Source organism: Amblyomma americanum, chromosome 1, assembly GCF_052857255.1.
Source record: "Amblyomma americanum isolate KBUSLIRL-KWMA chromosome 1, ASM5285725v1, whole genome shotgun sequence".
In the NCBI taxonomy this organism is placed as follows: Eukaryota; Metazoa; Arthropoda; class Arachnida; order Ixodida; family Ixodidae; genus Amblyomma; species Amblyomma americanum.
The window spans coordinates 17027579-17051546 of NC_135497.1; the positions used below are offsets into that span (position 1 = coordinate 17027579).

Here is a 23968-nt window from a genome sequence, read left to right on the forward strand (position 1 = left end):
CCCGCCAGAGCGAGCCAAACGCATCTCGGTGCGATTTGCAGAATAGTCTGGATCTATGGAGGGAGTGACATCAGATGTCACCTTCTGTGGAGTTTAAAAAGAACTCCGACGCCCAATGTAGCTGTGGCACCGGCACAATTTTGGACAGCCGCACCGACACCTGCTCGACAAAGCCATCGTGCAGGCTATGTATCACAGGCTGCGGGCGCAAGGCGTTTCCAGCAAAAGGCGGCCGCCACAGCTCTCGAGTGCGGAGGCGTGCCCTCCCCGATTGAAAGAAAAAAACACAAGTCGCATTTATTCCAACTTCTATACATATATAGTTTTTTATTGTTTTACTGCAACTTGCACTAATAATACATATATATATATATTTATATATATATCTTGTACTGCAGCGATAACTACTGGGAGACATATTTCCAAGGTCCGCTTGTAAAAGTGCTCCAGGAGGTGTTACCAGCCGAAACACGCTTACTCAAGATACTTGAAAGAAACTGTCCGGTGTATCCAGTACTACGCCAGTAGCTCCTAGCACATATGTTTCTATGCTTATTTCAGAAGCATGGGTGTGTCCAAACACTGAGCAGAAAGCAACGCCATGCTCAGGTATGCTATCGGTTACAAAGGAAAGTACACGCGCTGCAAGAAAAACGACTCTGCCGACCAGATACTGCACATGCGCGGGACGAGCCACAACTGCAAAGATACAGTTTGCTTTGGAGCTATCCTTTGGCGAAGTTACACGCATAAATAAACCGGTAGGTGTATCATACAGCATGCATCTGATCGTATGGCATAGTTCCGAGATACTGATGGCGGCTACACACCCTAGGGAGGAGGGTCTACAGCCCTGAAGCGTCTACACACGGATAGAAAATGCAAAACGACTCTCTTCCCCTCTCGTGTAAGACGACAGCTTGCCTCCACGATTGGCTGGTCCCCCGCGGCAGGGGACAGGCTTGGACCCAGCGCGCCCACTCGTCGTCAGGTCACTGGCGGGCGTCGCTTGGCTTCCGCCGTGCACGGGGCCTGCCAATTTCGGGACACGAAGCCTTGGCGTTTATGGCACACGGAAAGAAGAAGCGCGGGGGAGGGGGGCACGAACATCGAACGGAGACACACGACGGCGGCGGCGGCGCGAGAGAAGGCCCGCATGCAAGAGGTGGAGGCCTACAAGGGGGCAATATCCCGTCAATTTACCGCAGGGCTGCTCAATGCTCTCCGATTGCCCACCGCTATCTGACGGGACAGATGGGACAGGACTCGTAAACTGTTGTAGGGCTTTCCGCGTTGTTTGACGGCGGCGTACTTTGGCACGCTTCCTTTGCCCCCTGCGCGTCAGCCCTCAACCCGGAACACACGAGAATGGAAGTGAAGCAGGTGCGGCTCCCCCGAAGCAGCGAAGCAACGCGCTCTCAGTACCCAGGTCAACAACAGCAGGAAAGGCCGCCTTATTTCTGTACAGCAGTGAGCGAAGTCCTTCTCGTCCGAGGTATGTCGTAGTCCTCCATCGAGAGGGTGTGTCGGCGGCCCACGGCGCCCAGCATTTTGTGGTCGCCCCCGGAAAAGGTTCTCTGTCTTTCCACACCAGGCAAGGTGATAGAGGTCACTGCAGCAACGACAGCGCGCGCTGTGGTCACTCGGACGGGCCGATGGGACATGCACCGCGGGCACACGAGACCACCTCGAGCAGCGAAAGGCCCCGCTAGGGGGCGCCGCACGCGCTGCGTCGAAGGTGTTCCCGGTGCAGAAGGAGGAAGCACTTACGGAATCCCAATCCTTTGACAAACAACAAAAGGCTCTGGGCGAGTTTCTCAGGCTGAAAAGAAAGCGGCAACAAAAACACCGTGAGCGACGCTTGTTTCACAAACGTGTCCAATATGACGTTTACAAGTTCTTGAGAAAGCCTGACGACCCATACACTGCCCCACGACAGCGGTTAATCGTCACCATATGAGTAACTGTATCTGGCATCCGCCATCAAATTTGCAGCGACCAGAAGCTAATCATCTGGGGACAAGTGCACAGTTGCCAGCAGAAAGTTTTGATGGCCGAACTTTTAAACACTTTGAATTACTCGGCGCATACGAAACGAGGGAAAATCCTAGCACAGTGGCTGCTTGCGCGTGCGACAGCTCCTTTTTGAGCGAAGGGTCAGTTGGCCTTGACGAACAAGGGCCTCTTCTTCGCATCTATAATATCGAATTTTATTCGAGTCACAAAGAGTCACGAGAACTTGGCCAATTGCACTACTACGAGCGTCGCGTGCTGGGCTAGGAGGGTAGCTGCATTCATTCTTTCCCGAAGCTTTCTCTTCTAACCTCCTTGCTCATTGTCAGCGCATATTAAAGAAGAAAAAAACGCCAAGCTTTGCCACTGTTTCCTGCACAGGTTATAATCAGTTTTTGATGTAAAAATTTACTCCCCTCATTGTGCGATCGGCCACGACGCGACAGTGCCTTGCGCATGCGCAGAAGCTTTGAACCCTTTATGTAGGTTAACTATACGCCTTTTCCGAGCGTGTAAAGGACAGAGAGGGGCTCTGGTAGCACTCTGTGCAGCGCCATTGCGGTGCTGCCAGTAATGCTAGCACAAAACAAAAAGACACAAAATCAATGACCATTACTTCAAACAGCCTTTGAAATTTCAAAAGGATTGGCACGGTAGGTGAATCGATGCAGGATTTTCCTGACATAAAACGCAGGAACGGATGGGGGCAAGGGCACGACGCTGTTCTCAGAAACGTCACGTGACTTGAGATATCGATGGCAAATGTCGTTTTGATTTTGAACCATTACTTAATAAACAGAGCGACTTGACGAGCGTGCGGGAAAGGGCACACAGCCGGGTGGACAAACATCAGCTCCAATGTGCAGCAAGGTGCCTGTTCGCATTTTACTCCATACCGTGCACCTGACGAGAAACATTAAATGACGAATGCGCGTGTTGGTGACGAGAAAGTCATTAAATGAAAACTGGTTCCAAGGAAAGGAAATAAGGGTGCACTTCTCGGTTGGACCACGAGGGAAGAGATGAGGAAGGGGCGCCAGGCTAGTTTGGTCATTTTCGGAAGAGTGAGGAGCGGAAGGATGTTCTAGGCGGAAGGCAGAGGACGGGACACAAGGGGCCACCGTCGCCTCCTCCCTCACCCTGCGTTGTTCTCACTTTTCTCACAAGGCAATCGAGGCTGTTGTTAATTGTGTAATACACACATGTTGCCGAAACTCTGGAGCGAGACATGACCGATTTTAGCGAGCGTGTTGTAATACTGTCCGCTTGGCAAGTACACTCTAAAGACGAATTAGGCTACATTGGAGTGAAAGGGGAATACGCTGCTCTCTAGCGAACTTCCTTTAGATCCGGGATATATGCTGCACAAGTCACGGGGTAGATTTCGATCACTAGATATGTGATCGAGTTCTTACTCTTGGCAACGGAGGCGTGTTCCCACCACAATGCATAGGAACATAATGCAGTTAACAATGGAAGGAGGCTTTTAAACGGAGCACCGGAAGCCTTGAGGTTAGCAATTAGAGGAGATTAAAACCTGATTTTTAATCTTCGTAACTGCTAGGGCTTCGCATGTTTAGAAGAGGGAATTTGTTTCCGTTGTCAATCGAAAGTAGTCCGTATTTTTAGTTACGCAAATCCACCCCAGGGCTTGGGCAGCATATCTTGCCCCTAAAAGGGAATGCATTAACGGACAGCTTAATCCCTTTACGCTCCCATGTTTAGGCTAATTCGTGCTTAGAGTGTATGTAGATGAAGTTCGGTTAGCTGCGATAGCGACGAAACCATGCATCGCTGAACTAAGGATACCCCGCGTACAAGGTGTCCCAGGTAAGCTGGACCAGGCTTTAACAAAGAGTTGCGCTTTGTGTGAGCACTAAGCTGACGGAATACCTATTGCGACACCCGGAGCAAGGAGCAAAAGTGATCATATAGCTAAATTAGCTCTCGAGTTAACCCTGCAAACCGTGAAGGTTGAACCGTGCGATGAAAAACCCCCTACGGTGATTTTTTTTTATCCTTTGATTTAGCACCGTTCTGACCATCGATGCAATAAGCATCAAAGCCACGGCGAGGGAAGTTTGGTCTGTCACGCATCTGGAGCCGTCCACAAGGTGGCAAGGCAACCAACCGCTGACGTCAGTCGCGTGTCGGCTACTCTCAATGTGAAAGAAACTGGCCTAAGTTCAGTAATGTGCATACGAAGTTGCGCAACAGGCTGGCGGGAGAGGGCAGTCAAAGGCTTGTGTTCGTGCATACTAAACCTCAATGTGGGAAAAAGCGCACGAGCAAGCATATGCAATGCCTTGGGTCAGTTTTTTTGTGTGCAATGTGTCACGATATTTTCCTAACGGCTCTGTGGCATTTTTTTTGCTTTGGTGTAATTATTTACTTATTTCTGATTTAGAAAGTAAATGTGCTTAATAAAATGCGTTCGGGTTTGTTTCCGAAATTTCGTATTTTTCTGAAAACAAAACGCAGGAAAAAAGTTTTTTTTTTCGAGCTGTGAAAATTTCTGGAAATTTTGCAGCTCTACTTGTGACTGGAGTTAATGTTTGTTACTCGGCCGAGAACACGACAGGGCCGAGCCAGGGGCACTCACAGACTCTTGCAGGACGTCGCCGACAGCGTCCACTTTGAGCAGAGATGTCTTCTGCTTGTCCATGCGAGCGTACATGTTTTGCACCGCCTGCGCATGGGCCGCCTTGCTGCCCGTCACCAGCAGCACGTCCATGGTCCTGCGAGTCAGCGCGCCGCTGAGCGCAGCCCAAGCACGGCGCCCCGTCCCGCATGCTCCGCGTGCATCAGTGCCGCGACGGGCACAGGCGAGAAGTGAAATCCCCACTCGGTGGGCCGATTCCCTCCGCGCCTGTTCCACGGAGTAGCCGGCTAGCACATGCCCCATCGGAAGGAAGCCGCAGCTAAAGATTCTGCGGGGTGGGCGCACTTACTTGAGGTTTGCTTCGATGAGTCCGCTGATGTCTTTGCGGCTGCGAAATGAGAAGTCGCAGCGATTACTCTCGAGACGAGGAAAATACCAAGATATCGCTCGAGAGAAGCGATTCCGCCATTCCCGCCCAGCTCATTCGCTTTGCCCAATATCTTCGTTTTGTGGCATAAATACCGCATTTAATCGCGTAATTGATGCATACCTACTTCGGCTGTGGAAAAGAAGGTTTAAGGTGTGCAGGTTTAAGACAAAATTCGTTCACTGTGCTCTCGAGCAAGTAAACAGTGCTCAAGACTGCGTTTTGTTTTATTTTGAAGGTGATTCACACCGAATCAAGTATTTATTCCACTAGCGTACTTTTCGTCCCGTTTTACCAGTTTTTATCAATAGTTTGCCCCTGGTAATGAACGCACCCCCAAAAGTTCAGTAATTTCTTGAGCAAAAAAGAGTGTCCATTATGTAAGTAAGCCCGGTAATAACCTGGCTGCTGTCATATAGCCGTTCGATACACAGGTACACAGAAACGATAAGAATAGGTGATACCTCGGAAGAATTGCTAGGAAACACGGCGAAATGGATATACGTTCTTACGTTTCTCTCTCGGTGTGTCTTAGTGCGCGGTGCTTTTTGTCGCGCATCAACTAGGCCAGCAATACGTTCTAAGTCAACGGGAACATTGGTTGTGACATGATACAGTTCCGGAGAGTCAACGAGAATGGCTGCTCGTTTTGTTTCAGTTTTCGAAGCGAGCAGTGCAACTGCGATACGCATGCACAGGCGGAGAACTAGAATCTCGCTTTGACACTTTAGGCAGGCGGTGAAGACACGTCAACTAGCATCTTACTCCCGGCCTCCGCCAATAACAGAACCAATTAAGCCCTCATTATTCTCGGAATTTGCATTAGGCTGCCACGCCAACTGACTTTCTCTATCAGCTCGCACTAGAGTTAATTTCGGCGTGCGCTTGCCGTGAGCCCATTACTTCGACGCATGCTTTGACTATACGACTACGTAAAGTTTCAGTGACATGCGCAAGTAAAAGACGCGTTTCATTAGCCGCGGCACATGTCCTGTTTGAAAAAATTAAGTGTGATCGAGGAAAGGCGTACTTCATGTAAGACTCGACGTAGCGCTTCAGGTTGCGTGGATTGATCTGCTTCTTGAGTTTCTCGGTGTAGTCGGAGATTAGACGTTCCTTGTTGTCCACCATCTCCAGTTGCTGCAAAGCGGACAGACGGTTAGCGGCACGGTTCTTCGTTTTCAGGCACGTGAAACGACTGGCGAACAGCCACCCTGTGTACAGTGTGCTTGAATCCAATGTCAGAGAATGGAGAGCTACGCAAGCAGAAGTAAATTTTAATCCGCGGTATTTCATTTTTTTTGTAAAGAGGATAACAAGAACATGAAAAAAGCTCGTTGCAGGCTTTCGAGCAACCACGAACCTAGAAAAACAGCACTGCGCACTACTGCAGCTGTGTTTGTTTTTTTGTGGTTAGCAAACAACCGCTGCCAGACACTGCAACAATTTCTCAATATCATCTTTACAAAACTGCAACAACAATAAGAGATAAGCGAAGTTTTGAATGGCAGCGCCCTGCCGGTGTATGAATCCCGCAGAGTGAGCGAGAAGCGCGCTTGCTTTTTGAGTGGTCCTCAGAACACACCATTCCTTCACTGTCTCTTGAAGTTCGATGCGTAAGTAAAGATCAGCTTGGCTCTTGAGTTGGAAAATAAAGTGTTCCTCTTGATGCTGCTCGAGCCTGTACACATACTTAGGTTTTAAAAGGCGGCAAAATTGGCGTCGCAGGCGACATTTTGCGAGAAGCTACGATATGACTAAAATTTTGGAAAAATAACCAAGGCTAAATAATTCAGCGAGTCTCACCTAGCTCATTCGCTCTTACGCATCTTCTCACGACATTGCACGGGGCGGCGTTGTTACGAGCGAATCTGCGTCCACACTTGAGGCACCAGCTAAGACGCTGCTTCGCCAGTGTGGACGCAGCCACCGGATCCATTCCTCAGTCGGCAACGAAGCAGAGTGCTGCAGCGATTGCTACTGCCATTTTTGACATCCTGAGCTGCAGTAAGCGCTCGCTGCAACGAACGGTGCTTCGATCGAGCGAATGCCGCAGCAAAGCGCCTACAGCAATGTCCGCAAAATGGTCACACTGAACGTGCGATTGAAAGGACGCCTAAAATGCGGTCCAACACTACTTATTAAAAAAATATTTTGCAATAAAAATTGAAATTCTTCTTGATCTTTCGGTTTCAACAACCGAACAATCGTTGTGACGTGTAAGAAGTGTTTAGGTCACGTGAGGCGTGAAAACAAGAACTGCAATATAACAGTTGGTACGTAGTTCTGATTCTCTACTACTTAAGCCTACCTGCTTCAAGGGATGCAATGACAAAAAAAGACGTATCTGCGATTGTACTGCAGCTTTTCTTTCATCCTTCGCGTGACCTAAACACGTCTTACACGTCACAACCATCGTCCGGTTGTTGAAACCGAAACATAAGAGAAGAATTTCGATTATAAATTGTTTAGCGGTCGTAAGAGACTACCACACGGTGATCCATGTATTCTAATCTCTTGTGCATCATTACAGAGAAGAAAGCATGCAACTAAAATTTGGTGTTTATGACTTTTTATGAGCAGCTGTCCAGTTGAGTTTATTTACTAGGAAAACTGCGGTATGTCTTCCCGGCAAAAAAGCTGTTTCTCACGGCTTTACGAGGCCCTGAAATCATCGGCTGTCGTGATGTAACTAAGAAATGCGAGTAAACCTCCTTTGTGTACCCAGAGAGACTTGGAAACTGGGGCCCACGTAACGTCAGCGCACCATGGTTCTTATTCTATGGCTTCGAAACTCACGGCGCTGCACAAAAACTGCGTGGACGTGACCCCACACATTGCTCACGTATACGATCTTCTAACGCCTTTGCTGCGAAACCTGCAGCATTGGCGCGGTTTTAGTATGATTTTCAACACATTTTTCGATACTGGGTAAGCGGCAGCGCTTGAAAGCAAAACACCCTCATGTGCAAACTGACTGGATTCACCTATGGGCTTATTTCCTACTGGGAGCGAAAAGATTACGCGAAAACGAGTAACAAAGAACTGTGACGCACATCCCGCAAATGACAAGTATTAATTAATTGCTTTTGTTCATTGCTTGCAGAGAAGATAAAACATTTGCAACTGCAGCTAACGCTCTATTCACTGACACTTAGTTTACGGTTCACAAAAAGGTTTCGAACAGAAGAGTGGTTAGGTTTTCCTTGGTAAAGTAAACCAAGGAACGGCTAATTGTTTGCTGGCAATGAGCATTACCACTTCTGTCTCGCTACAAGTTTGAGGTTAAAGAGTTGCCTTGTACTGCTGACTGCGCGCGCGGAGCATGTGTTTGCAGGGTAAACGTAGCGGCGAGTTTTTCTTGAGCTCCTTTACTTCAACAATGAAGCTGAGAGCAGTTGAAGAGCAGGGGCTAATTGAAGCAAATCTGAGATCCTGAAACTGCAGAAGCATTTCGCAGAATTTGTCGCCTTGTAAGCGCGGTAAACATGGGGAGTGAAAGCTGCCTGCAAATTTCACAGGTCACACTTGATTCGACGAGCGCATAGTGACTTGGCAATTCCTCTATGACTAGAAGGAGAATTCTAAGCGAGACGCACGCGATCGCCCCTACAGATGTGGCGGTGCTGCCTCCAGTGCAGCCCGATTAATTTCCTCGTCGTACCTTGCTACGTCACCGGGCCACGCCCATACCCCTAGAGATCTGCGCGCGTTGCCCTAGCTGCGTACTGGAGCCGCAAGCTGGTTGTGCCAGGAGAACCCACTCCGCAAGATGCTAGCACAGGCAAGACACGCCACACCACAGCACATGACGACCACTCAGCAGAGTCAAGATGCAACAACAGCTTCATGCAACACAATGGTTGAGAAAGATATGCCACTTGTTTTCGCCGATCAAGGCAAGCACACCAAGTCCGTCGTGAGAGAGACGAAGCATGGCATAACACGAAGTTATCAGAGCTGCTTTTGAGACATCCTCGTTCGCCGCACAGAGCGCGCGCCTCAGCACAGAACGGTCACGTACACCCGATCTGCGCCAAAAGCAGAGCAGCCGCACGAAACGCATGCACGACCTCATCCTGTCACCTGTGACCCGTGCCCGACTGCACTTGGCCGCGAGGGGTCCCCTCCCGCCGGTCGAAACCTTACAGTCGCTGTGGTGCGCTGTACTCCCCTTTGGGGTGTGTTGGGAAGCCTCAAACCTCATCTCTCTCTCTCCGCTAAGGCTGTTCGCCCCGGTGGCTGTTTGAATTTTGAAAGCTGGCGAACAGTGATGTCAGGCCTAGAATGTTTTGAACAACTCCGGCATTACAAACTGGGACGTGCTCTTTTACAAAGCTCGAAAGCAAATTATCGCTCCTTGCGATCGCTGTGCCGTTCCGATATCTGTTGATAACGAGCTGTGCTCTTGCTGGTACTGCGAGAGAACAAAGAATAGCAGCTCGGTACGTAAGAGGCCTCGCCGCAAAAGCTGTCGGAATTACACGGGCTTTTCAAGACTCGTGGTTAGGGTAGTCGTAGAGCTTGCCAAGGGCGCGAAAGACGCTTTTCTCGACTCTGCTACCAAATTTCGTTGATGATCCGAGTAATGGGGAACAAGATTTACCTCCTGCAGATCCAGTTGCACGGGGCCACAAGGTGAGCAGGGTTAAAAAAGGGGGAGCACGAAAAGCGAAAAGGGGGGAGGAGGGGAACAAAAGGCAGACAACAGTTAGACGCTCGACAGCAGAGAGTACCCACAAGACAGCACACGCTAGCGACACACACACAGTTGTTGAGCAGTGGGTGCCTCAGTGGCGAGGATGCTGGCTTTTCGCCGGGACCTTGGCAGCGCCTAGTGGTTGGCGACGAGCTTGCGAAAACTGCACGGAGCACTGTGCCCTTTGCCTCACTGTGGCTGGCTACAGCTCCAGATCGAGGGAATGCTGAGAACAAATAATTACAAAAGGGCCAAATAATTGCAAGTGCGCCAGAGACGCGAAGATGAACCAGGTGTGAGTAGGGTAAATAATGCCTTTCTCACATTCTGTAACGAGCGACAGAACGCGTAGCTCCCAGTGCGCTCAAACTGGCGCATTACAGCTGGGCTGCTGTGACCGGCCTCTCTACCTTGCGTCGGTGCGGCAACGTGGGGAAGCGGATTCATCAATGCAAAATGACATGTGGAAAAGTTTACATCGGCCAGACGGGCCGTTGTATAAATGAACGACTAAGGGAACATAAGCTTTCTATGGTTAACGGAAAAGGGTCAAATTTGCCCTTGCATTGCGGCGCATGTCCTTTGGCTACGCCTGATAAAGCATGCCAGCCTTTGATGGCTAGAACAAAAATCTTAAGGCGCAGTCGTAACCAGGTAGCACGTGAACTCGCAGAGGCTTTTTTTCATTGATAAGTCAGGTGATGAATGCGTAAGCGATTCTAGTATCAATTTGTATAAGAAAGAGAAAACGTTCCTGGCATGTGCGCTTAGGCAATGAGTGAATAAGATTCTAGGTATATATATATATATTTGTGTTTTTTCTGAATAAAATCAGTCACGTGTTTGCGCCCGTCCTTGTCTTTTCTCGTCCGTGTCTTTTTTAGCGCAATTCCCTTCGTTAAGTATGCACATGTCCGTCGTCTAACGTAATGCGTAGAAAGGATCATGGCACGCCAGCGGCGACAGTCAGCTAGCATCGCAGATTTCTTGGCCTGTGCTCGCACCTAATTGGCTGCGTCTGGTGGTCGCCTCTCTTTCCGGGCCACAGCGCACGACGCACGCGCGTCACGCCACTGAGACAACCACTGCCGACAAAGCTGATCATTGGCGAACAGGAGAGATAAAAGTCTCCTCATCGGTGCAGCAGTGCAAAGACAAGACGTAAGGAAACAAAACAGTTGACACATCCTCGTCAAATAAAAGTGTGCCCAAACAAACGTCGCATACTTGCATTCTGGTACTCTTGAGAAGCCACACGGCGTGCTTAATTTGCCAGGGCTGACTTAAGTCATTTATGCATACGCGAGCGAGATTAAGTGACGTCTGCAGGCGCCATCGACCTGACGATCAGCTCGTTCAGCTACCTACTTTGTTATCCTTACTCGCGAGCCTTTTACGCGACTGCGCGTCTTAGGAGGAGGTGGCACGCGCGGGGACACTCTTACCGCTCCGAACTTGTGAAGAACGAGGTACTGCTCAGCAGAGGGGTTCATGCCAACATTCTGGAGCTTCCAGTTCATAATCTGAAAGGCAAGCACAAATGTGCGCCTAAAACATCACAAGCGGACGATGTCAAACACTTGTAAGTTGCTTTCCCGCCCTCATAAGGACGAGCAGCAAAGCGCCCATCAAGCGACTGCTATTTTCAGAAAAAGAAGCTTTGAGAAAAAAAAAAGCTGCCAGTTGATAAGTTATCTGTGAACGCATGGACAATGCTCAGCTGGAGAAAACACCACTCAGGTGCAATGCAGCCAGCAGACTTCCAACTGCTGGGCGGCATACCTTATCCTTGAAATACTCCATCATGCCGACTCCTGTTGATACCAGGTGCATCAGAATGAGTCCCAGCACTCTGGACGCGTGGGCAAGCTAAAAGATACGGAGCAAAAAAAGGCAAGGTTTTTTTTCAATACGTCGACACAAATAATCAGGAATATTTGCATGCGCGAAAGGAACTTTGATCAAGCAGCATAGCCAGCGGCTACCGCGTGATAAAAGCAAGTTATTTTGCTGCACCACATCTGCAGGATCTGCGCCATGGCGCTGCAGTAGGTGGGTCTTAGAAGCGTCCCCGGGGCTACTGGCGGCGGCTGCCACCATGATCGGCATTTCTTTTCACTTATCTGACTAATACATCTAGAAGTTAGCCCCTTTTTAAGCACAAACTTTATTTACTTGTACTCTATTCCCACTTTGAAACGTCCCTGCGTTGAAGCCACCAGTCTTACAACCGTTTCTTGCTAACGCCTACCGCAGATTATTCAGCTTACCTTCGTTATTTCCCAACCCCACGGTCTCTGATTGTGCCTGCGTCAGCATCTGGATGGATACTGCCATGTACGCGCAAAATATGCTCAATGCAGATTAGGATATGTGTCGTCATCTTGGTTTGCTTTTCTTGGTAATATTTTTCGTTTTGCCGTGAACGACTAATGCTAACCTCCCGATAGCTCACTAGTTTATTTCTACTCCTGGCTGGACTTCTGTCCTTAGGCACAAAACCGCATTTCGAAAAGTAAAAAACCCTGGCACCATTATTCCTTTCCAAATACCTCTAAGTACTTCACATGTAAAGTACGCCCATAATGCACTATGCTTCATTATCGCGGCATCTCTCTTCGCTTTCGTCCTAGTATATACACACTAAGCTATTTGTATTCTCCGACCTTGTGCACCTGATGGCCTGCTATTGTGAGCACTTTATCAAGGGTATCGCTTAGTATCATCAAGCCTGATTTATTTGCGCCAAAGTAAAAGCGCAGAGCGTCTCTCTCGGCTCTATTTTTTTTACAAGGTACTGTAGGTCTTCTTGGCTGTTAGGCAATTGTACCATATCGTCTGCATACGTCGCCATTGTGGCCATATCAAACAAAAACGCAGGTGACTCTCATAAAGGCACAGCTCCTCTTTACCATGCTTGACGCGGACGTTCGGACCGGATACAGCATTAACCCGCATTGGACTGTCAGTCACACGCGCATCTACTATATGCAAGGCTTAAACTGTCTGCGCTCCTTATTGGCTGCTCATGCAAAGCAGCCCATTCTGGTTCTAAAAAAATTGGCGTTCGTTTCACCGCTTCCGCAGGCTCCAAGAGACAAAATTTAACCTGCAACATGAGCAAGTCATTAGATGCATGGGTAATGTGCAGCTTGGTTCCAAGGAGGCATTTCCGTCACAATTCAGTCGACACCTGCACGGTAGGTATACGCGACAAACGAACTCGCCTCATCAGAGGCAACGCTCGATGCGAATAGCGCGCAAGACAAGCGCAAGGAAAAATGTGGTGAAGCTTTTCATAGTGGTCGCACAAGCAGCAGAACAGGGGAAGGGGAGTGACGGAATTACAATGTGCTACAACAAACGCGAGAAAACAAGTTTAGAAAAGAAATTGAGATTCCATGCAGAGAGGGCCTCTTTCTGCAGTCGTGCCTACAGTATCGCTCACATGCCCCTGCACGCTGGCATCTAACTGGGATGCTTATCTTTCACTCCAGGCTCGCACTGACATGCATTACACCGGTGCAGCTGGGAACGCACCTCTGTCGCCGCTCCTTAACCGGACGTGGTGCTCAATTGCCCCAGCGGTCGGTTTGGCCTTTCTGCACGCCAAAATACTCGAAGGGCCTTCTCGGTGCATGCTTATTTTACGACCCCCTTCGCCTTTAATGCGCGAGCATGCGTGGCCAGGCCAGGCAACATGGCGTGGGATTCGTGTCCTGCCCCTGTACCACAGTTTCTCGTATTGGGGCAAAGTTCTGCAAATCTAGAACCATTCTGGGTCTTCGCGTTCCCTGCGCTGACTAAATCTTCCTGTTGATGAGTGGCCTTGACCGCGGAGGAGAAACCGGCTGAAATAGCCTGTGCACTAGCACGGTCGTCGTATGTAGCATGTTTTAGTTATGAACCGATCCAAGGCGCAGACTCGCTATTCTGTTTTCATATCCTTGGAGCGGGCATACTGTAGTCACGAGAAGTTCTTTTCTCGCCCGCGGGAGTGGTATACCGACAGATATGGTTGATATCTGAAAGCTGCAACAAATACCCCTGTAGGAAGACCAGACGTTTCCGGATTTTTTGTAATCAGATGATGTAGCGATCGGTGTGATGATACCCATTGATTTCATGCTTTCCGTCTCTTTTTCGACAGTAGAGACAAGAGCGCAAGGTATATTTCGCGTATTCAAGAACTTTGGGCAGGCGCCCTTTTTAAGAAACAAATATGCTATCTCTCCCTTGATGCATCTTAGCTCCTCAGGTCACGATACTTGTTCAAGAGTTTGTTCACCCACGTCCTCCGTTTCTGCACCAGCCACGCCTTGCGTTGATGAGAGCTTGTTCCATGAGAAGACTGCATTCCAGTCCAAACGATGTTCGAGCCACTGGTGAGTGGCGGACAACCTTGCTCAGTACCGTACTTACAAAGGCAAGACGTGTGTCTATCCGTTGTGCTGAACATCAACGTGGATCACACCTGTGGGCCGCACAAAGGCGCCAGTGTAGGTTCGTGATTTGTGTCTTGAGGTGCGGAAATATCTCACGTTGCTGCTTTCTCGACATCATAGAGACTGCTGCTCCCGTGTCGAACTCCATGCTTAGCGACGTTCCGTTGCTCACAACACAAACCAGTACTGGCTCCTGGGTCAAGCAGCTGACGCCGTTCAGAGGCACACCTCTGTCCTCCGGAAGAGCTTTCATGGCCTTCTTCCATCGGACTGAAGACCGGGAATTTTGGCCCGACTGGCATACGCGCTGAATATGCTACTGTGCTAGAGTGAACCGCATCGCAAGCAAACCTTCGATGTCGGCCTTGCCCCCGCGCACTCAGTTGCAGAAGTCTGTCTCTGTCCAGAGTTCTTCCCGGCGTGTATCTTGTGCACGTCCAAACCAAAACCTGCAGAGCTGTGCACTACCTCTACGCTTTTCGTGGCGGCTTACATGGTTAAAGCTCGTTTTTCAGCTTTCTGAAACGTCACCTCTTTACCTTCTGTGAAAACAACCCTCTGGATGTCAACTCTCTACGAGCCACAGGCGAATCTGTCTCTCAGAGCCTGATCCGAAAATTCTTCACAGTCGTATGACTGAGAATGTCTTCGCAATTCGCCTACGAACGCGCCGATAGACTCAGTTTCAAACTGTGAACGACAGCAAAACTTGGCTCGCTCACCAATTACGGCCGGCTTAGGTGCCAGATGATCTGCAAGTAACCTCCCAAGTTCGTCAAAACTCTTGCTTGACGGAGGTATGGGTGCGGTCAGGGGCTTGAGCAGGTCTTGGGTCCGATCAAGCTCAAGAATGCATGAACTTTGTTGTCTTCCGGCACCTTGTTGAAACGAGACTAGCCGTTCGCCGCATTGAGCCCAGTCGTCCCACAACTTGAGTCAGTGGCGGCTCCATTCCTGGACGTCCCGCAGTGAGAACCAGGGAGAACGAGCTCACTTATTGCAGCTTCATGCAGGTCTCGTAAGCACGCCCGTCGTCAGTTGTTATGCAAAGAAGATGGTTTAGGTTTGTTTTATCGGGGTTTAACGTCCCAAAGCGACTCAGGCTATGAGGGACGCCGTAGTTAAGGGCTCCTGAAATTTCGGCCAACTGAGGTTGTTTAACGTGCACTGACATCGCACAGTACGCGGGCTTTTAGAATTTCACCTCCGTCGAAACTAGACCGCCGCGGCCGGGATCGAACCCGCATCTTTCGGGCCAGCAGCCGAGCGCCATAACCACTCTGCCACCGCGGCGGCTGTGCAAAGACGCACCCTGGTAGGAACTGAGGACAAAAGGGCTTCCGCCCCACACAACGCGCTATCACCTCGGTGTCGCATCACAGAATGGTCGTGGCCGACGCATTTAACACAAACAGCACTGCCGAACACCCCTGATGAAGCACACCGGTAGGAACTCCCCACAGGGAGATTCGCTGCAGCTTTCAAACTGTGCACACTATAAACGACGGCGCACACTACGAAAACCCATCCAACATGCAATGCTCGAGAAATCTCCGGAAACACTGCCTGCTCTCAACTGTGGGCCCTTTGCATGCTCCGGGAATATTATCAGGCAGGAATATCATGCCGCACTGGCGAAGAGATAAGAGGCCAACGTTTGCTGTTTCTTTCCGGTGAAATAAACAGAAACGAGGGAGAAGGCTGGTGATGTTCAGCATGCATCGACGTACCGCAAACCGGACAAGAATGTTGGCTCCTGCTCCCTCTCCGAATCCGACTACCAGGTTGATCCTGGAAAGGAAGCGCTCAGTTGCAATCGCACGCAGCCACCGGCGCAACCTGACAGACACACACTTCTTTGTTTAGCAGCAGAGAAACGCTGTAACACGTGTGGCTGCTTGTGTGTTGCGTCTGCGTCAGCGAGCTGACAGAAAGATACGCATACCACCGATTATCTTGGCCATTAAGCTGCGTTTGTTTATTAGGCGTTCAAGAGCTTGTCTCTGCCGCAAAACTAGAAGCTAATCGCGAGCAACGCTGGCACATAAGCCGCTTCTGCTCAAAAGGAAAGCTCTCGCCAGCGATGACCGCATAAGGCCTTCGCGACACCTCTGGCGAGGCAGCTCAGAGTGATCCTTCTCCCTTGCCGAGGAAGCCCTGTCGAAGGAGGCCGCGGAATGCGAAGCTTCGCTTAAGATGCGTGCAGCCTTGTTTGGCAACAGTCGCCTTCCCGCTGTAGGCCCTGCGCGGCGCAACTCTGGAGCACGCGTGTCGTCGCCGTACCGGCGACTGGCAAGCTCTCTTTAAAGCTGCGCGCCTTTTAATGTCAATCCCGCACGTGCTGCAGCCAATTCTGCCGCCTCTCTGTTCTTACGACTGGGCGCCGCATTCGCACGCTTATTTTGGTCTCGTATCCAATTGTTACGTCCACAATTCTTGGATAATGGGTCTAGAATAGAGCAGTTGCCGTATTTGCACCACAAAGCTCAAAAGTGAAGGCTTCCCATTTATCTATACTACGTTTTCTGTAGAGGCTTCTCACTGCGATGCAGGAAAAACACACGTGACAACCCATCTTTCTTTTTTTCTTAGCGGTGGCCATTTAGAGCAAATAACGCCAACTGGCGCTTTTAATTTCTGTGCATTGAAGATTTACTGACGGAGCGAACAATTAATACAGTGTTGAACATGCGTCGAATTTCGCGGCGCCATATCGCATTGCGGCGCAAGATCGGTATAAAACAGCCAGCGCTTCCAGAAATGCTAGTGAAAGCTTGAAATGCGACAAAACGGTCGACTGAACAGAGTGTTTCGTTAATCAGAACGTTTTCGTTATTCCGCCTTAAAGTCCCTTTCTGCACGAGGTAACTTGCTAACAATGAAAAAAAGGACCCAATTTATAACCCCAGCAGCCAACCATCTCGTGAATAATGTTTGCGATATTTGCAAAAGGTATAAATTTATGTCAGGCGTCTTCATTTGCAGCACACAATTCTCGGCGTATTAGGGGAAATCGAACACACTAAAACACAGCTCGACAGATGTATCGAGCGAAGCGAAAGACTGGTGCGACCGAGCGCCTAGTTTGTTGGGCGGAGAAAACAGACGCCCAGGTACTTCTACAACTCGGCGGAGCGCATGTCGCGTCTCCTTCGAGATGCCTCTTGGTAAAAGAACAGCAGATTTTAACCTGCGCCACCGCTTAATTTCGTTAGTCGGAGAAAGGCCTGCGAGTACCGCCGCATTATCGGCATGCGCTCTGTAGATGCCCTAGACGACACACTGCAAAAACGCCTTTTTTTTTTGCTGTTAGACTGGTGCAAATGCGAGCCCCAAACGGCGAGGAATTGTTGGCCACCGGCGACGCAGCACGATCTTTTGTTGGATACGACAGAAGCACCACAGGAAGATCGGGACAAAAGGTCGGTACGTACTTGAGGTGGTCCAGGACCGATATGAGGTCTTCACCCATCATTTGAATGGTTGGAAAGTTGAACCTGAAAAAAGGCAGGTAACCGGAAAGGAAAAACGCTTTCTTTAACTCGGTGAGAGTGACTAAGTGATGCCCTCGCGACAAGACATTTTAGTGCGACGCCTGACACAGAATCAATGTTACACTACTAAAATTTTAGTATGCAAATAGGGCAGCATTCCTGTCGACAAATGCAACGTTCTTGCCATAGTCTGGCCTAGAGCATCCACTACGGAGTCATGAGAAAGATTTTGTCTGCCACAGATGTGCTTATCACTGCAGCTCGAATGATGCATGGCTTGGTTCAAACTGCATTTCGTGTGTGCCTGTCCTGCAGGTACACGGCGAGTGGGTAACCATTTCCTGACAGGAAAAGCAACTATGCAAGAGGCGACAAATGGCGTATTATTTGAAGCTCACGTGACAGTGCGAGCAAGGCCTCGTGCTGAGTTGCTGACTCAAAACGGGACAGCCTCAGCCTCTCTTACCGAACCGGATTCGGAGCTGTAACTAAGTTCTCGCGTTAATCCAGACATGTTCTCGTCTGACGCTGTTGTTGTGCAATAAGAACAGGCAGAAAATCCCAGACATGATGACATCTGGTGGCGGATATGCGGGAGTCCGCCTTTGTTAATGAATAACAAAAGTCGACTTTATTACATTTACCATTTTAAGGCTATTTGTCTACTCGAATTCCAAGTCGGCAGTCAGATGCTTTCAGCCGAAGTTGAAAAAGCGCGATGCACTCATGTCCTGCGGTCGCCGCGATGTGCATAGGTCGTGAACATGGGTGAGCGGGCTTGCAGTATGACTACCACGTGGTATGTCTACCACAACGCAGACCGTCACTGCGACGCCGACTGGCGCAAGTAGCGCTGTCCGCAGGTACAGGTGCTGCAGGCCACGCCCGCGTCTTAGCGTTCATCTTATCGTAGACAACTTTGCTAAGCTGAGGCTCCCGAAGACAGGTTCGGCGCCTTTTCTGCGTGAGCGGGTCAGTGCGAGACGTATATAGTGGCGAGCGCTTCCCCCCCACACGCAGCTCAGGCCGCATTCCATCTTAGCCGTTCTCGGCCGGTGGCAGCGGCCCACACACTTTGGAGCTTTGTACCTCAGGGTGTACCTTAGCGGAATCGGGGTGTAGAAGAACCTTATGTGAAAATACTGGAAGATGTCTATAGCAACTGCACTGCTACCATAGTCCTCCATAAAGTCAGCAATATATTTCCAATAAGAAAAGGCGTCAGACAGGGAGACATGATTTCGTCAATGCTATTCACCGCCTGTTCAGAGGTGTTCCGAGGCCTGGATTGAGTACAGCTGCGGATAAGAGTTAATAGAAAATACTAAATAATGTGCAATTCGCTGATGACATTGCCTTGCTGAGTCACTCGGGAGATGAACTGCAAATCATGTTCGATGAGTTAGACAGGCAGAGCAGTACGGTGGGTCTAAAAATTAATATACAGAAAACCAAAGTAATGTTCAACAGTCTAGCAAGGGACAGCAGTTCACAGTTGGTAGCGAGGTGCTGGAAGTGGTAAGGGGATACGTCTACTTAGGGTAGGTAGTGGCCGCTGGTCCGGATCATGAGGTGGAAATAACTAGAAGAATAAGAATGGGGTGGAGCGCATATGGCAAGCTCTCTCAGATCATGAGTCGCGGTTTACTAATATCCCTCAAGAGAAATGTCTACAGCAGCTGCATCTTACCGGTACTCACCTACGGGGCAGAAACGTGGAGGCTAACGAAAAGGGTTCAGCTTAAGTTAAGGACAACGCAGCGAGCCATGGAAATAAAAAATGATAGGTACAACGTTAAGAGACCGGAAGCGGGCAGAGTGGGTGAGGGAACAAACGCGGGTTAATGACATCCTAGTCGAAATCAAGAGGAAGAAATAGGCTTGGGCAGGGCATGTACTGTGAAGGCAAGATAACCGCTGGTCCTAAAGGGTAACGGAGTGGATTCCAAGAGAAGGCAAGCGTAGCAGGGGGCGGCAGAAAGTAAGGTGGGCGAATGAGATTAAGATGTTTGCGGGCATACTGTGGGCGCAGCTGGCAAAGGACAGGGTTAGTTGAGAGACATATGAGAGGTCCTTACCCTGCAGTGGGTGTAGTCAGGTTGATGATGGGGACGATGGCCTACTCGGGGTGAATACTCACTGCGTTGTTATGGACAACATGGACACGCCTCGTACTGCGAACTGAACCTTCCTTTTCTATCCTCATTGGATTCCTGTAATCCTCTCCATATATGTGGCCGACCGGGCAGTGCCTCGTTAACCTACCTTCCTTTGCATTCTTCGGTCTCTCGCTATGTGCCTAAATGGGAACTATTACAAATGGCGTGTGCTGGAGAGAACAGTCCAGTCTGTTGCTCGGTGTATACCACACCGCGAATTGCACTGAAGACCATATCAGCTTCTCATCCATTTGCGGTCGCTGCCAAGCCTCCGCTGGTATGCCGGCAGAGGCCACATGCCTTCGAGAATGTCTCGGTCGCAACCCTGAAATGCGACTGCCGCTGACGAAGCGTACTTCAGCAGTTGCCGAGAGGATTAAGCGCGGTCGGGCTAGTCATCTTGCAGCTTAGGACATGTGGCCCACGGCCTCAGACCTCAACTTACTCGCTGGGGAGTTCGGTGGCATTGTCCTCCTGGCCCGGAACGTCTACGTGGATGAAGACGGACCGCTGCTTGATCTCAGCCATGCACGGGTGGTCCACAAAGTCCTGGAAGGACGAGTCTGCAAGCACAGACTCCAGTGTAAGGCACTCTTGTTTGCTCCAAAAACATCAACAAATGCGAACGTGCTCTCTTTCCGTATGGTCAGCTTAAAATTACACTCCACTGATTATCTACGCTGATAGCAAGAAAAGCTTTTCTCCTCCGCGAGAACACGACACGGACTCTCCTGAAGGTAAGGGAAAGAACTACGCCCTCTTTCAGCGCACTGCGTCTCTCCTTTCCAATAAGGGCTCCCTGGTCGTCGCCATATTGCTCGCCGGGCTGTTGCGTGCACCGGGCGCTAGCACGGTGGAAGCGGTTTGCAACAGCCGCGCATATTCCTCGCCGGACGCAAAGGCGACAGATTATCTTGGCAATCGAGGGAAGCTACAGGGCCGTTAAATAGTTCGGTCACCTGGCGTGTTGTTCTGTCCGCGGTAGCATCACTCCGTCACTGGAACTGCTGGCGGCATCTATGTAAGCTTCTTGTAACAAGCCGTGTCAAGCAAATGAGTTGTAATGAAGAAAACCATTTTTACATTGACTCTCTAACGTTGAAAGCTGGCAGTTGTGTTTGAAATATGTTTTAAATAAAGAATATCAACAGTATATTACGTTCTATGAGAGAACTAATGACTACAAGCGGGGACTATATTGCGCTGAGTAGGAATAGACGGCGTGTTAGGCTTGGTAGCTTCTGCTGCATTGCCAGAAATGATTGTTGCGCCCTTGACGCACCACAAAACAAACGATTCGGACAGTAAAACGTTCTTGCAGGCTGACTGTTAGGTGTCCAGGGAAGTTAGCGCCGCACGAAAGGGACGAGGGCAAAGAAACGAAAACAACATCATACGGTGCTAGAGACTATCTGAGCACATGCGAGCCGCAATTTTTCGAGTTTCCCAGCTCATAAAGTGCGCTGCCTTGAATAAAGAAGTTCTCGCTTCTATCGCCCCGTTCGCCCAGTGGTCACTTCCCTGGACAGAAGCTGAGTGGGCGCCGTCAAATGTCATGGCTTACGGTTGTTCCCAATGTCATGGACGGTCAGGAACACTGCTTTCTTTTCCAAGTTGTCCAGGTCGCCCTGCAAAATGAAACAAGCGGTTCAACGCAAAGCTTCAGATTTTCTCACAAAAACGTCCGTAATATTTAAATTATAGCTCTTGTAGAGGCTAATCTAACGCAGAGAAGACGACGAAGCCCAGCCTTGAACAACGTTTTTTTTTGGAAAGACACAGGAGCGAAAAAATGAACACGGACGTAGTGAGAGAATGGGACGCGCGATGCACTATCAACAAGCTTCACTGGACGAAGAGCGTTTATATGCCAGCTCCTTTGCCATGTGCCAAGGCTCGAACCGCTAACATCCACGTGTTTACAGATTCTCATCCAGAAAAAGCATATAATTCCGGCGAAGAACCACTGACGTATCACTAATACAATCATCTCCTCATTTCTTGGTATGAAAAGCTTCTAGAAGTTCATGTTCTGTTTTCTCACGGCTTTTTATTAACACTTTGCAATCCGATAGGCGAAGCTCGCAGGCCAAAAGATTCTTCAACAAGTCAGTGAGCGGAAAGATGGGAACCTTTTTTTGATAGTGAACACTTGTGTAGGCGCTCATTGAGACATCGTCCTATTTGCCCAACGCAGACCTTAGCGCACGTGTGCGGGAACTCATATAACACTCTTTTTTTGGAGTCCACGTGGGGCGTCTTACGGCACACGCTTGCAGGTTTTTTCCTCCAATGCATGAACACATATCTGTTCATTTCATTTTCGTTGCATTCCAGTGGCTTCCCTTAGGTTTGACAGAACTTCTTTTGGTGATGTGCCGGATAATTTTTAAAGAAGATTCTATACTTATTTCCGTGTCAGCTCTCCCTTTTCCTTTTTTTAACACACTCTCACTCTGAAGTCACAGGCACTCCAGACATGTGCTTGTCGATATTAAATCAGATCAAAAGTTTGTTTCAGAAGTGGCCTAAGCGGAAAATGTAGGCGCAGCACTGCCTTGTAGGGCAGCAAAAGTTGATTATCTCAAGCAAAGAAAGAGTGGAGCAGACGACACACAACTGTTTTTGTTTCTATTAGTGCATTTCTGCAGCCCTCTTCACGATGAAATCGAAGTTGCAGCCCAGCGTTTCTTTCCTTTCTACGTCCGGATTCTAGGTTCTTAAGTTCCTTTTTTTTTCCTATTAGTGCAACCTCGCATTTATTGTATACTTCGCGGCATCTTAACGCATAAGTACCAGCCCTATAACGGCACTGTTCAGACGTCTAAATAAGCCTAGCACTTGCGTCCAAGGCCGCCTTTAAAATATTAATAAACCACTTTTTTTACGCGCTTACTTTCAAAAACTAATCATTTACTTTCGAATAGTAATTTCAAAAACGAATTGACGAATATAGCATGCCTTCAAATCAGGTGACAGCCCATTACTATTCAATATGTTGCATACTTCAAGTCGCGCCGTGTACAGGAAATTTTCTTCCAGGTAGTCTAAGTTTCACTGCCATTTCAGAAAGAATGATACATTGTAAAGATAAAATTCTGCCTTACTAATGTGTTTTAGGGTCGTTTAAGAGTGTCTCTAGATAATCTGAAAAATAATGTACATCACCCCCCCCCCCCCCCCCTAAAAAAAAGAAACGCACGCAATGCAGCGAACTGGTGGCTGAGGAAAAGTTCTAGGACTCATATCCGTGCTCTGCAGATATTACGGTCACAATTCCCCGCACTTGCGTGCCGCCACGCTTATAGTGAGACTTCGAGCAAGGGTGCCTGTTTGCTTGCCCGGGTCTCGAGCTTCACCGAGAGCGAATAGCCTGCTCCGCCGGCAAGTCGCAAGGCCGGCATCTCTGGCACCACACTGGCGGACATACTTCAAGAGGGATGTCATAGCACATCTCAACAAAAGTGCCGCTTTCGCGCCTCTGAAGCTCGACATGCCACCTTGCAGTTGCGATGTCCCATTCTCACCATCACATGTTCTGGGGGTCTCGTCAAGATCTTTTTCGCACCTTCCGCTTCAAATTCACCAGGTTGCTGTTCACTGCGCTTTAACTGTAACCCAGCGTTGCCACGGCAATAATCCAAATTACTGGCAGACGACTTTGTGGACATTTCTACTTTAGCATATCGCCTGAAGAAAAATTGCCGAACAAAAACAAAAACCATCTGAACGTGAAGTGGCTTTTGTTGCAGAGCTAGCCTGTTTCACAGCAAAACACGATTTACAGGCGAACATAATCAGAGGTTATTCGTAAGCACAGACATGATTTAAGATGAGAAGGGACAAGGGAACCTAAATAACGCAAATTGACGTAAATATGACACCAGCAGGGCGTTCAATGAAATCATAGTGAACTCGCGAATACAGAAGGAAAATCTGCCAACCTTGATAGCTTTCCCGTTATTGAGGACAAAACAAATGCTCCGTATCAACCGCTCGTCAATGAACATTCATTTGGCACATTGAATACGAACATTCATTTGGCACATTGAATACTCTTGGAGGTACAGGGTTGAACAACCTAATCTGAAATGACGGAGCGTTCACTGCATCAACAACGGTTCCGTGC

The 23968-nt window shown here is 49.1% G+C and overlaps 1 protein-coding gene across 4 annotated transcripts in view; it reads right to left on the reverse strand.

Moving 5' to 3' along the window:
- Nucleotides 1–296: 296 nt before the first annotated feature.
- Nucleotides 297–23968, reverse strand: part of LOC144110538 (uncharacterized protein ZK1073.1) — a 113813-nt gene continuing 90141 nt past the window's right edge. For all 4 annotated transcript variants that reach the window (XM_077643540.1, XM_077643551.1, XM_077643567.1 and 1 more), the window contains 11 exons: nt 21404–21467; nt 20285–20402; nt 17621–17683; nt 15917–15977; nt 11524–11610; nt 11187–11264; nt 6073–6182; nt 4965–5003; nt 4616–4751; nt 1771–1822; nt 297–1612 (listed from right to left, as the gene is read on the reverse strand). In XM_077643540.1, coding sequence (XP_077499666.1) covers nt 1455–1612; nt 1771–1822; nt 4616–4751; nt 4965–5003; nt 6073–6182; nt 11187–11264; nt 11524–11610; nt 15917–15977; nt 17621–17683; nt 20285–20402; nt 21404–21467 — 966 coding nt within the window. In that variant the 3' untranslated portion in view covers nt 297–1454. The remainder of the gene's footprint in view (nt 1613–1770; nt 1823–4615; nt 4752–4964; nt 5004–6072; nt 6183–11186; nt 11265–11523; nt 11611–15916; nt 15978–17620; nt 17684–20284; nt 20403–21403; nt 21468–23968) is intronic.